This window comes from Trypanosoma cruzi, genomic scaffold (assembly GCF_000209065.1).
Source record: "Trypanosoma cruzi strain CL Brener 1047053516763 genomic scaffold, whole genome shotgun sequence".
NCBI lineage: Eukaryota > Euglenozoa > Kinetoplastea > Trypanosomatida > Trypanosomatidae > Trypanosoma > Trypanosoma cruzi.
In genome coordinates, this window is record NW_001849543.1 from 260128 (window position 1) to 273952 (window position 13825).

Below are 13825 nucleotides of genomic sequence, written 5' to 3' on the forward strand. Positions count from 1 at the left end.
GAAGGAAACACCAGTCGAAGCCGCAGCCATAAAAAATACAACGGCGACGACTGGCGACAGTGACGGCAGCACCGCGGTCTCCCACACCACCTCCCCTCTTTTGCTTCTTCTTCTTGTTGTTGCGTGTGCCGCTGCTGCTGCGGTGGTGGCCGCGTGAGAGTGAGGGAGAGAGAGCCGTGCACCGCCCGCACACACACTCGTCCTTCTCTCTCTCTGTGTGTGTGTCCCCTTGCATGGACTCTCGCCCTCACCTCACCCCACGAGGCACACACAATAATGTGCCCATTGTATATATGCATGCACACCCATGCAGGCCTGTTGGTGCTCTCTTTTGCACGACACGCACCGCTGCCGTCCTGCCTGGCTGCATGGGCGGAGCACCGTAACTGTTTCTGTTTTTTGTCCTCTTACGATTGTTTTAAGTGTTTTTAATTTCTCTTTGCTGTTTGCTTTGAAATATTTTAATTGTTTTTTTGTTTTTTCTGGTTGTGTGAGTGTTTTTGTTTAATTTCTTTTGTTTTTTGTGTTTGCTTTTACTTTTTATTGTCCTTTTCTCTCACTTCCTTTTTTTTTGCTTTTGGGGGGCAATCAATATGGACGTTTTTCTTTTCTACTCTTCCCTCCTTAATTGTTTGTTGCTGCACTCTTCCTGCGAGGGGTGCCGTGTGTTTCCCGCCCAACTGCTCCACTCGCACACCACCGACACGCTCATGACGACGGCCCTGTGCGTCTCGCCTGCTGCACGCATGAGGAGGGGCCGCGACGAACGGCGCGCTGAGGGAGCCGTGACGTGTGGGCGTGCGACGAGGGCCTGTGGGGCGGAGCACACATTTCTTCCCTCTTGTTTTGTTTTCTTGCGGCGAGGGCGGGCAGACACCCGCAGCGCCACACACACAGCCACACCCTGCCGCCGTGTTTTTCTTTAAGGATTTGTTCTGTTTTTTTGCTTTTGTATTTGTTGCCATCGTGTGTGATTGTTGATGTCGGGACCGTACTGCATTTGTCGCTGCTCTCCAGTTGTGCCTGTTGCTGTGTTGATGTGCCTTCCTGTGCTCGTCTTCTCTTCTGCTCCTCCAGCACACACACATATATACTTAGTTGCACGGTGCTCTGCAGGAATTTCTTGGCGACGGTGGGACGTTGGCCTGCATCCCGTGCTGACATAGTATGGTCGCTGCGTGTCTACCGTTGGCGGTGGGAATCACGGTGTCATTGGATGGATGCGTGTGGTACGCTTTTGCATTGTGCTGGAGGCCAACTGACGCGGCTGTGCGATGTCCGCCATGTGTGGAGGTGTTGCCTGCTCTTGGGGTCATTCTTCTTTCGCCTGTGTGTTTGCTTTGCCGGGTGCGTGCGTTGCTCGGTGTGTGCTGACGCGTGACGGACGGTGCCACGATGGCCGTCTCTGGCGATGACAGTCGCTGTGCTCTCGGCACACATCCACAAGACTCTTTATTGTCTCTCTGTGGGAGTGATTGCAGCAGGGCATTGCTGCGGGCGTGACGGGGACCACGACGGCGTCACCCCTCGAGAGGATCCCACGCTCTGTTGGTTGTGGAGCGGCGAGGCGGTTTGCCTGCAGCCCGACTGACAACCGCACAGTCGTTTCATTGCGGCCACTTTGCCGGCATCACCCGCTGCGGTGGTGTCCGCAAGAGCCGCATCTCAGAAGTTCAAGCCGTTCCCCCTCAGGATTGCCCTTGCTGCTTGACTGGCGCAGCACCAGCCCGACATCGTTCTTCTGCAGGAGTGCAGGCACCAGAGTGCCAGCGACGAGGCTCATTGGCTGCATTGACTTCCACCAGGCCTGCAGTGGGCGTGCCGGTGGCGTGACCTTCGTGGTGCACCACACCTTTCCGTGCGAGCGCCTGTCGCTGCTGGAACCAACTGCCTGGAGACCACCGCCCTCCGCGTGTGCCCACCGGCCAGCCCCAGCATATGCGTGGTGAACCTCTGCGGCCTTCCCGGCAACTGCTCACTTTGCGAGCGACATTCGTCGTCTTGGTCCTGAAGCGCCTGTTGCAGTTGACCTGAATTCACACCATGAGCTGTGGGACGGTCGCTCACCATGAACGACGGCAGGAGAGGACCTCGCCGCCACCCCAAGCGGCATGGAGATTGAGCTGTCCGACGACACGGCACAGGCAACGCGGATTAGCGGCCGCAGCGTCTCGTTTCCCGACGTGACTTGCAAAGCGTATTTCGTGTCTCCCACTGTACGTCCACCCGTTTACATGGACTCGGATCACCATCTGCAATCCCACACTGCGGGGACGGAGGACGGCATCCCACGACTGGCAGGCATGCTGCCACAACGGAAACATGTCGCCTTTGTCCTGCGTGATGCCGACTGGAATGCTTCCACCTCGGCGTGTGGAACACCTCTGGCCTCGGTGACCACATGGTTGGAGATGCGCAAAGGCACCATACCGCGCGGCAGCCGTGACATTCCCACATGTATCTGGACGGAATGGAGCAGGCCGAGTGTGTTGCAGCGGCAGCCTGCCCCGTGCTGAAGTGCTCTGCAAACGGGAGGACCGCAATCATGCCCTCCGCCATGGCTTCTCCATGCTGCCAGAGGCCCGTGCGAAACAGTTTGGTGCCCTCTCGATCCCAGGCCTGTGATGCTCCGAGGCATGACGGAGCCACGTCCCTGTCCTCTGGGATCGGCTGTACTGCGGTGCTGTTGGGACCGCGTCTGTGCTCTGCCTCCGCCGTAACCTCTTCCCGACGTGAGCACCGCCACTCCTTGCCGAGCAGCAAGCGGCTGATTGACGTCCTCCTGCCCAACCTGCGGCTGACCGGCACGCGCCCTGCGGATCACAAGCAACCCATTATTTCGGTGGTGCTGCCCTTCCTCACACTGAAGAGGCAGGACCGCCCCGACCTCCTCCGGAATCTCCACCTGGCGTGTCCACGGCACCTCCTCGTAGAACGACGAGCAGCAGATCAACGTCGCCCTGCCCAAGCTGCAGCAGCGTCTTCTCGTCCGTCCACAATATGGAGGCACACGCCCGACGCACTAACCCCGGCACTCCAATCGTTGCAGAAGGCCTCACATGTGGATTCTGCGACAGCTCCACGGTCTTCCCAACAAGTGCCTCACGCGCAGGTCATTACCGAAAATGTCAAGCGTATCAACGAGCAAAAAACGGACAACGCACCTCTGCAAGCTCCAATGACAGCCGTAGCCCTTCAGCCACTCCTCTGCTGCAACCCCCACCAGCCGCTGAGCCCCCGACAATCCACGGGAAGGCCTGCCGCACACGCTGTGGGAATGCCCCCGTCCTCGACGACTGAGCATCCAACTATTTGGGAAAACACCCTTTCGCACGACAGCACCGTTCAAGAAGGAAAAACTGGCCACATCGCTACGGACAGCCCGCGGGCCATTAACGAGCAGTGGCAGCAAAGTATAACAAAACAAATACATCCCTTTTCTCAGCATAGAAAAACGTCACCTTCACACTCGCAATTGCCGCAATGAATTCATTGTGTAGTACCTCTCTGAGATCCAATACTTCCTGGCATCATCCGGGTCCCTTGTCGACACATTGATGCGGATGGGCGCCCATCCATTCCTCCCAATGACGGTGCATGTCTGCGACGCACCCTCAGATCCAAGAAGCACGTCCCTCACCACAGCCGCGATCGACTTCGCCCTGTGGGCACGCATCGCTTTGTCAGAGGAGCAGGAGTACGTCAGGCTGGCAGCAAAGCACCCTCCAGCACAACACATCACAACCAGAAGCACCAGCAGCACCGCAGACCGTGAAGCACCGCAGACCGTGGGGTGACGTGGAACAACTGAAACATGCTGTACGTTTAAAAAAAACACTTCATGGTTTGAAAAGAATAAGAAACACTGACAATATCTCAAAGGAAACGAAAAAATGAAAAAGAGAATTTAGGCGTCCGCAGTCAAAGCAAACTGCCAATAATCGAATAAAAAGTGTAATAGAAGGAGTGCAGTCAACCACAACACAAGTAAAACAAGAAAAACAAAACAAAAAGCCGAAGCGTGGGACGACCAGCGCACACACTCTCATTGCTCCCGTAAAGCAAAACACACACACAGACGGAGAGAGAGAGAGAGGTCGCCCACTCAATGCAATAAAAACAAAACAGAAACAGTTACGGTGCTCCGCCCATGCAGCCAGGCAGGACGGCAGCGGTGCGTGTCGTGCAAAAGAGAGCACCAACGGGCCTGCATGGGTGTGCCTCGTGGGGTGAGGTGAGAGCGAGAGTCCATGCAAGGGGACACACACACAGAGAGAGAAGGAAGAGTGTGTGTGCGGGCGGTGCACGGCTCTCCCTCCCTCACTCTCACGCGGCCACCACCGCAGCAGCAGCCGCACACGCAACAACAAGAAGAAGCAAAAGAGGGGAGGTGGTGTGGGAGACCGCGGTGCTGCCGTCACTGTCGCCAGTCGTCGCCGTTGTAGTTTTCATGACTGCGGCTTCGACTGGTGTTTCTTTCGGATTGGCATCTTTATTTTCATTTTGTTTTCCCTCTGGTGTCCCTGCACCATCGGCTGCTGAAACATCGTCTCCAGTTGTTTGGGTGCTGTTGGGATTTGTTATATTCGATGCTCCCGCCGCACCAGATGATAAATTTGGCTGCTCTTGACCGCCTGCTGAGATCTCCCCTGTGGTGCTGGTAACAGCTTCTTCTTCCCCTGTCCCCTCCACTTCTTTCGTATCATCCTCTTCCTCTTCGTCTTCTTCCTCTTCCTCCTCCTCTTCCTCTCCCTCCTCGTCTTCTTCGTCCTCCTTTTCGTCTTCTTTTTGATGCTTGCTGTCATTTGCTGCACCTGGCGTTTCTGATGCTCCTCCGGATTCTGTTGCCGGTGACGGGCTCGCTGGCGCTCCCTGTAATCCTGACGTCGTTGGTGCTGCGGGTGCTTTAGGCGCCGCCTGTTTATCGTTTTTGTCACCTTCTCCTGCACCAACGACACCTGTGGTATCATTCACGTTTTGAGGTTTCTCTTCACTGGACGTAGTATCCGGAGAAGCTGCTTGAGCTCGTCCACCACCGCCGGCACCGCACCACAGCACGCAGAGGGCACACACCAGCAGCACACGGCCAGTCATCGTCATCATCACGGCTGCACACACAGTCTAGGGAGGGACAAAGAGAGGAGGATGAGAAGAACACACACATCAGCAGCATGGAAAAGGAGGAGCAGCGTTTGCATGAGGGTTGTTGTCATGAGCATGGGGGACGCGTGCACGCAGGAAGAACAGGCAACAATGAAACACCGGACAGCACGGCACACAACTCCACGGCATGTAAGACCCACCCGCAGCTGCCCCCAAAAGGAAGGGAAAGAGGGCGCAACAGTACGGCAAGAACACAGTGATGCCGGTGCAGAAAAGGATCCCAAAACGGCGTGAAAAAGAAACAAAAAACAGTCTTCCCCCACAGCGGCCACATCCAACAACGCAAGTAATAATAACAGAAACAAACACCACACACGGCAACTCACAGCGGCAGTGAGTCCCTGTCGCCAATCTTCATGGCTGCACGCCACCGCACTCCTCGTGAGTCCATCGGTCCGCTGCCTTCCTCCTTCCCGCGGCTCCCCCCACGAACAGCCACGGCACACAATCGGGCCCATCCACACCCGTCGCCACGCCGCCCTCAACGACCCAACAGTCAACCGCCCAAAAACCGTTGCGGAAATCACACACCCGCAACAAACCACGCGACGCAACATCGTCTCACGCGGACCCCGCCGTCAGAAGAACGTCATGTCAACCGTTTGGCCGGCACACGGTACAATCAATCAACAGAATAGAGAAGTAAGACAGGCACTCAATCAAGGACTCTCCACGCACACAGCCCTTTTGATGCCGCCGCTGCTGCCACGGGCACGGTACCCGAGCGGAGAATGACACGCAGTAAAAAAGGCCTCGCAAGAGGGAAACAATCCACACGTCCAGATGCAAAGCGCCACTCATGCTGCTGCGGCTGCAGGGTCCGTGGGAAAAAATGCGCCTTACTGAATCCCGCCAGTTATTTCAGTCTCCCCTCCCACCAATGTAGCGCATAATGCACGGCGTGCGTCCACAGGCATCCACTCCCGGTGCCCTAGAAACACTTCAGAACACACATAATGGAGAAGGGAAGTATCATTACACAATGCCAAGGCAGCTGAATAAAAATAGGGAAATCAAAACCACACAGATCCCTCGCACACGCACAAAAACACCCCACAGTATCCTCCAGAAGAAGTCAAACAATTTCTTATCCCAACCCATAATGCACGCGTGGTGCCGCCACATTAGCGACCAACACAAAAGAGGGAGAGTGCATGCAACATGTCCATGGTACAAAGTATAAGGACAAGCAGAGCGTATGTATATATACTGACAGGAACATGCCAGTTGATATAGGCCTTTCTCTCTTGCACCCACTGCTCAATGTTGGCACCGCGGCGGCAGCGGCAAGCAGAAGAAGCAGCGGAAAGGGACAAGCAGCCGCCGCACTGTTATTGCCGTGGATCGGAGGCGGGGCGTCCTTCATGTCTGCCTCCCAACCCCGCGCACCACCGCCGCTTCATCCTCCCTCGGCGGAGGGTCCACGGCGCCTTGCGCGTCATCAGCGGCATCAGGGCCCTTGGGTCCCGTGGCTGTGGCACCGCCACCGGCCTCGTCGCTGACGGCCTCATCTCCTAATGATTGTTCCACAACAGACGCCACACCATCGGCGGCCACATCGTCAATGTCCGGAAGATCGCGCTCCTCTCCGCCCCCTGCGGCGCACCCGCGGTGTCGCTGGGCAAGAGCACACCGTTGCCGTCGTGGCACCGGAGGCGACCTCCTTCTCCTCCGGCGACGGATGCTTCTGGGGAGCAGCCGTGTCCACATCCTTCGGTGGTGTGCCACGGCCGGTCCCAATGCTCTCTGGATCGGGGACGGATGCCCGTAGCAAAGCTTGTTCAGTAGATGCCAGTGAAACCGTCCTGCTCCACACCCTCTCACATCGCCGTCCCACGGAACCACTGGAAGCAGCCTGCCGCTGGTGGCGGATATCGTGCACAACTGCGCGTGGTCACGGAAAATAACGTTTCCCTCGTCGTAGGGCGGAGCAACCCACGTAATCGTCGCCTCGGCCGTGCATGGGGCACAGCGGGCGTTACCCTCTTCAGTCACTCTCAGACGCACCCGCATGCCGAGGCACCGCAATGCCGCATGCATGACAGCACCGAGATGTATATTTCTTCCGGGTCCCTCGCATCCGTCGTGTTGGTGGGAAGCGTGTCCAGACACCACGAAGAGGCCTTGTCCCCAGGCACCGCAGACAAATATTCTCCCCTCCAAATAACAGCGGCAGCATCTCTCACATCCAGTGCGGGACCAGTGATGGGGCAACTGTCCATCGGACGTTTTGCTGACCCTTCATGGATAATTCGTCTACACACCAACAACTGGAATACCGATCCAACGTGCAGCGTCTGGCATTAATGCCCGCTTCACTGAACATCTGGGAATATTCACTCATGTTCGGTGCGGAGCACTTCCTCTGCAGCAGCGCACAGTTCGAATTCCTTCACCAGCGCATCGGCTCCGCCATCTCCCACTCCGCCCTCATGCAGCCCAGGTCAGCCGGTGCGGCCAGCGTCAGCTCCGTGCGGTAGACGGCACTCCCAATCGGTGCCATCCACTCATCCTTCGCGTGGCGCTGCGACCAGTGCGAGTCCAGCGTCCTCCCGTCCCCATCGCCATCCTGCAGCTCCATGCCATCAATGTCGTCGCGGTCGCGGGGCTCCTCGCAGCCACCACGGCAGTCGACCAGTGCACCGCCACCGACAGCGCTCTGCCACACACACCATGTCAGCATTGGCAACACCAGTGGAAAAATGCACAGCACGCACCGTGAACCGACTGCAAACGCTGCCCGTGGCAAATGGGGGCACAATCAAAGGACCCTCCAGTGGCTGCACGAGCAGACAATGCGCATGCGGTTTGACAGCAGCAGGGGCAACTTCATTCTCGAGAATGATCCCGTGCGCAGAGGATACAACGTCACCTTCACAGTGGCGATTGTCATTCGACGAATTCATTGCGTAGTACCTCTCTGAGATCCAATGCTTCCCGGTATCATCCAGGTCCCTTGTGGATACGTTGATGCGGATGGGCGTCCATCCCTCCCAATGACGGTGTATGGCTGCAGCGCACCAACTGCTCAAAAGGGTGCGTCCCTCACAACAACGCGGATCCAATTCGTGCTGTCGGCACGCATCACATATTCAACAAATCGAGGGTACGTCAAAGTGACAGCAAAGCACCCGCTGGCAATCACACCATAAACATCATCACATGCAGCAGCACCAGCGTCTCAAACTAATGTGGGGTGTAGAGCAAGTAAGCCATTGATGTGGGTGTTAGGCAAATATTTCGTGGCTCGCTGAAGCAACAAGGACCGATTGCGTGGGAAGAAACAAAGAACAGGAGAATACAAAAGGGAAAATTCAGCCGTCCGCAGTTTAATCAAGTCACCAATCAATGAAAGTAAAATGAGTGCACCCAACCACAACAGAAATTAAAGATTCAAAACAAAAAGCCGAAGCGTAGGACGACCAGCGCACACACACTCTCATTACTCCCGTAAAGCAAAACACACACACAGAGGGAGAGAGAGAGAGGTCGCCCACTCAATGCAATAAAAACAAAACAGAAACAGTTACGGTGCTCCGCCCATGCAGCCAGGCAGGACGGCAGCGCTGCGTGTCGTGCAAAAGAGAGCACCAACGGGCCTGCATGGGTGTGCATGCATATATACAATGGGCACATTATTGTGTGTGCCTCGTGGGGTGAGGTGAGGGCGAGAGTCCATGCAAGGGGACACACACACAGAGAGAGAGAAGGACGAGTGTGTGTGCGGGCGGTGCACGGCTCTCTCTCCCTCACTCTCACGCGGCCACCACCGCAGCCGCACAAGCAACAACAACAAGAAGAAGCAAAAGAGGGGAGGTGGTGTGGGAGACCGCGGTGCTGCCGTCACTGTCGCCAGTCGTCGCCGTTGTATTTTTCATGGATTTGGCTTCGAATGGTGTTTCTTTCGGATTGGCATCTTTATTTTCATTTTGTTTTCCCTCTGCTGTCCCTGCACCATCAGCTGCTGGATCACTGTTCGGGATGTGCTTTTCAGTGCTCTTGTCAGCTTCGTTATTGGCGGCACCACCGTTTGCCGTGGGTGATGGTGGCGTGGATTCTGCATTGTCGTCTTGGACGTGTTGTAGCGGTTGCACGGGTGGTAAATCCTCAGTGCTGGACTATTCATTCATTGTTGTTGGTGGTGGCGATGGTGTTGCCGTTTGTATTTCTGCGTCCTTGGCTGGAATTCCACGTGTCTCTGTTGGTGCCTCATGAATTGCGTTTTTTTTATCTCCTGTTTTTTTTGGTTCTTCTTTCAGCGCCAATTCAGTACAGTCATATTTACTGAAGAGATTGTTTTCTTCCGTCGGTGTCTCTTTGTAGGATTCATTTCTCTCGGAAGTATTCTCCAAGTTGTGTATTTTAATACCCTCAGTGCCAGGGCTGCCAGAAGAAGATTCAAAAGTTTTTATTTCTTCGGAATTAGATGCGCTTCCGCTCTTTGTATCGTTGGCAGTCTCTCCTTCTTTTCCATTTGCTTCCACCACTTTAGGCTGCCTCACCTGTCCTCCTGTACCCGATCCTCCGGGCTCCAGCGCTACTGCTGCTTCTGCTGTTTGACCTGCGACACCGCCACCTCCTAAACCAGGCGCTCCAGTGGACTGCGTATTATTGCCCAATTTATTATTAGGTAATGACTCCTTCGACTTTTCCAGTGGATCTGGAGCACTCAATCCTTCTTCTCCAGATTCCGCAGCCTCAACCGCCTTTATTAATGCCATTCGGGCGGATAACAACCCGCAGTCCGCCTTTAGAGACACGCCGTCATCTCCACCATTACTCGTGTGCCTCAAACCGTCCCCTCCACCCCCACCGCAGTAATCGTCCATCGCGTGCCCAAAACAGCACCGCACCACAGCACGCAGAGGGCACACACCAGCAGCACACGGCCAGTCATCATCATCGCCATTACTCCTGTCAATTGCGTGCAGCCTTCAGCACAAAATAACAACACGTCAACGCAAAGCAAGAATAAATGCAAGGACGCACACAAGAAAAAGAACAGTAAAAAACACCAGCAGCAGCACGCATTTCGTAAGAAATATTCAACCAATAAAGTGCAAAAAGCGCACAACGCCATGCAAAAATATAATTAAAAAAGGCACAGCAAGGAAAATCAAAACAAAAGTAAACACGCAGCAAGAAACTAAACAATGTAAAAACACAAAAACAGAAACCTGCACTTAAATGGCTCCAGTTTGCATGCATCCATCCCCAACAGTGGGTCCACGCAAACAGTTGTATGCGTGGCGTGCATACAAGTTTGTCTGGGACGCGTTCAATGTGACGGATGTGGGAAGTAAAGAGAAGCACACAGCAGGCAGCAAAAAAGTAAGGCAAAACAGAATCATCATAATTACTCTCACTTTATACATCGGACCACAATAGAAGCGCACATTTCCCGTGGTTGAGTGCTGGCACGCACAGCCCGCACACAATTCTTTAGTTCACAGTGGTATACACCATCGCGGATACGGCGAGCAGCAGCGAGGCACACACCCACGCAGAGCTGCTGAGGCTGCCGTCCATTTCGCGAATACGTGATGGTGCGCTGGTCGTTATATTGGTTGGCGCCTCTGCATTCATGGCCGTATTACGAGGTGCCTCTGTTGTATTCGTAATAGTGTTTGTCGTATTTGGCATTTTCATCTTCTCATTTGATATCTGTGCCTTATGATTCTCATCGCCTCGTGTATTTTACTGCGCCCTTTATTTTGTGCAACTGACATACCGGTCGCACCTTGTGTGTGTGTGGAGAATGAGTTGCCAAACCTGCTGGCTCTGGATTATCGCTAGCCGAACTCAGTGACTCTGGCGGAACTCGTGTCTGTCCAGTGATGGCTGTGCCTGCTTCCTTTGGCAACGAGGGTCCTGAATACTCAAACCCTCCTCGCTGTCTCTCCCACTCTCTGTCTGTGGCACACCGGTCTCCCCACCATATGGCTGTAATGCACCAGGCATGTTTTTGTAGGATCCGGTTTCCCTAGCTCAGGGCTGGGAGGACGGCTGTTATCGTTATTATCGTCTCCTGTCGCCGTCACACACACGGACGAGCAGCAGCAGCACAAGAGCGCAAGGACCAACACGGCGCCGCACCGTCACCATCGCAGTCATCATCGCCCGTAGTGGAGTCGCTGGTGTCAGTCAGCTGATCGGTGAGACGGAAAGGAAAAGAATGGAACGAGAGGGAAAGGGACGGAGCACAGCGGATACAGCGAGAGAGCGCAGACAACATGAGGAGAGGGCAGCAGGCCCAGCCGCACAGTTCACACACCACGAGACGGCATCCACGCAAGAAAGGCACACAACGCCAGCAGCCACCCACCATGCAGGAGGAGAAGACATCCACCACCATCTCCCCCAGCTCATTCCCGCAGCCCCAGGGAAATGGCAAAACCCCGCAGCCACCACGCAACGCACACGGAGCAAGCGAACCCTCATCCATCCATCACGCGGCAAAAACTTCCTGCCATCCCGCCATCAATGGGACACGGAGCCCAACTCAGCGCAGTCACACGCGGTGCATCACACCCACAGGGAAATAGACTCGGGTTGCGCTCCCTCTCTCCCCTCCTCATGGCCACGGAAGAAGACAACAGCCGCCACACGCAACTGCCAGCATGCACTACAAAAGGTGCATTCAAATCCACTGCAATGTGCATCTTGTGTGTGTGTGTGGTTGTGTGTGCCTGCAGCAACAAAAAGCAAAGACGCAAAAAAGAGGGAGCAGAGTATGTGGAGGGACGCACAAAAATGTACAGCGGAGACGCATAACGGAAACAACAAGAAGAAGACCGCTCAAACTCATCACTGCACTGCAGCCCAAGCAGCGGCAATTCACACAACATTTATTGAAAACAAAAAAACGTCCCCTTCGTCTTGTGTAAACCCCACCACACAAAATAATTATAAATGAAAAAGAAATCGTCCATTACTGCTCCACACAAATTTTAAAATAAGAAAAAGAAGATCGCCTGGCTGCCGTGTGGCCACACCAAACTGTCTGTATGTATTTTGCCCGCAAAAGAAAATTAAAAAGATGGTTGCGTGTGCTTCGACCGTCCGACCCTCCATGTGTCCGCACATCGTTTATATTTCATGGGGTCATCGGCGTGTTGCTGCTCCCCTCAGCCCTCTCATCGGCGCGTGAGTGCGGCCCGCAGAGCACAGTCACTCGTGTGTGGGGACTGAGAGAAGCACGCAGACATGACGGCAGTCGCGTCACTCCATCGGGAGAGTGAGCGCAGCAAAAAAAAAGAAATCATCGGAGGGGAGAGAAATGCTCACGAGGCCGACACCGAAGGGTGCGCCACCGCATGAAATAAACACGAAAAGCAAAACAAATCCTTAAAGAAAAACACGGCGGCAGGGTGTGGCTGTGTGTGTGGCGCTGCGGGTGTCTGCCAGCCCTGGCCGCAAAGAAAACAAAACAAGAGGGAAGAAATGTGTGCTCCGCCCCACAGGCCCTCGTCGCACGCCCACACGTCACGGCTCCCTCAGCGCGCCGTTCGTCGCGGCCCCTCCTCATGCGTGCAGCAGGCGAGGCGCACAGGGCCGTCGTCGTGAGCGTGTCGGTGAGTGTGCTAGTGGAGCAGTTGGGCGGGAAACACACGGCACCCCTCACAGGAAGAGTGCAGCAACAAACAATTAAAGAGGGAAGAGTAGAAACGAAAAACAAACGTCCACAGTGATTGCCCCCCCCCCCAAAAAAAAAAGAAGAAATAGGGATATAAAAAAAACAAGAAACAAAAGAAAGAAAAAGTAAATAAAAGTTATTAAAGAAAATAAATTAATTGCCGTGTGTGTCCGTGCAGGGAGGGCGCAAGTGTCCCACGCGGCAGCCAGTCACGCCTCACAGAGCCGCAAACACCCACAACCCCAACAGAAGAAGAAGCAGCGGCAGCAGTCCGCTCCCACGCACAGTGCCGGCATCGGTGTTATTCCCCTGCGACACATTTCCGAGGCTGCTGCTGAGTGCCGCAGCCTTTACTTCGCCGTGCTGTGCATGGTTATCCTCCTGCCCATTAATTCCTCCTGCGGCCTCCTCATCCTCACGGATGCTCGCGTTCATCTCTTGATCCACTGCGGGTCCATCGTGCCCAACGCCCTTAGCGGTTGGAGCGTTTGCATCTGCTGTGGCGGGAGTACCCATAGAAGGTTGGTGTGTTTCATCGTTCTGCGTTTCATCTCCAGCTCCTCTTCCCACTCTTTTGTCACCAACAGATGAGGAAGCGGCATTCACACTTTGAGTTCCATCGGAAGATTTTACTGACGCCAACTGCTGCACGCTGTCCAACCCAGGTAGGGGATTCGTCACAGTGGTCTCTCCTGAATTGGATACGCCGACACCGCCCACACCACTGCTCATCATCGACGATTCTTGTTCCGTCCGCAGTGGTCCGGCAGGAGTAGGCAAGGACACGGTTTGCTGCGCAACTGATCCACTTGCTGGTGTTAAACGGGTATCCAACACCGCCGTTTGCTGTTCTTCTAGAATTGGAGTAGAAGCTTTATTCGGGTTAAGCGCATTAATCTCATTGCCATCCAACGGGCGGTTGTACAGCAGGACGTTCGTCACGGTCACAGACACGCCTTCTTTGTTGGCTGCCTTTTCTCCATCCCCTCCAATGTAGAAGTGGGAGATCTCTTTTGAATCCTTATT

At 54.8% G+C, this 13825-nt stretch overlaps 4 protein-coding genes and 3 pseudogenes across 4 annotated transcripts, besides 4 other annotated features; 2 read left to right on the forward strand and 5 right to left on the reverse strand.

Annotated features, from left to right (window-relative positions):
- Nucleotides 1–157, forward strand: Tc00.1047053510489.5 (mucin-associated surface protein (MASP), putative; the record flags this gene model as incomplete). The annotated part of the gene is made up of 1 exon (XM_802568.1): nt 1–157. A coding segment is annotated over one exon (157 nt), but the record flags the coding sequence as incomplete, so codon positions are not given.
- Nucleotides 1–13825: a sequence feature (areas not merged during assembly with more than two copies in the genome that could not be assigned to a particular haplotype).
- Nucleotides 388–580: a sequence feature (T-rich).
- On the forward strand, nt 2456–3487 carry Tc00.1047053510489.10 (uncharacterized protein; the record flags this gene model as incomplete). Its single annotated transcript, XM_802565.1, has 1 exon — nt 2456–3487. The coding sequence occupies one exon, from the start codon at nt 2456–2458 to the stop codon at nt 3485–3487; it is 1032 nt and encodes a 343-aa protein (XP_807658.1).
- On the reverse strand, nt 4327–5103 carry Tc00.1047053510489.20 (mucin-associated surface protein (MASP), putative; the record flags this gene model as incomplete). The annotated part of the gene is made up of 1 exon (XM_802566.1): nt 4327–5103. One exon carries the CDS (start codon nt 5101–5103, stop codon nt 4327–4329), a length of 777 nt encoding a protein of 258 aa, XP_807659.1.
- Nucleotides 4706–4790: a sequence feature (CT-rich).
- On the reverse strand, nt 7346–7846 carry Tc00.1047053510489.28 (annotated as a pseudogene).
- Tc00.1047053510489.36 lies at nt 8918–10072 on the reverse strand (annotated as a pseudogene).
- Tc00.1047053510489.44 lies at nt 10606–11280 on the reverse strand (annotated as a pseudogene).
- Nucleotides 12869–12952: a sequence feature (A-rich).
- On the reverse strand, nt 13016–13825 carry Tc00.1047053510489.50 (trans-sialidase, putative; the record flags this gene model as incomplete). The annotated part of the gene is made up of 1 exon (XM_802567.1): nt 13016–13825. A coding segment is annotated over one exon (810 nt), but the record flags the coding sequence as incomplete, so codon positions are not given.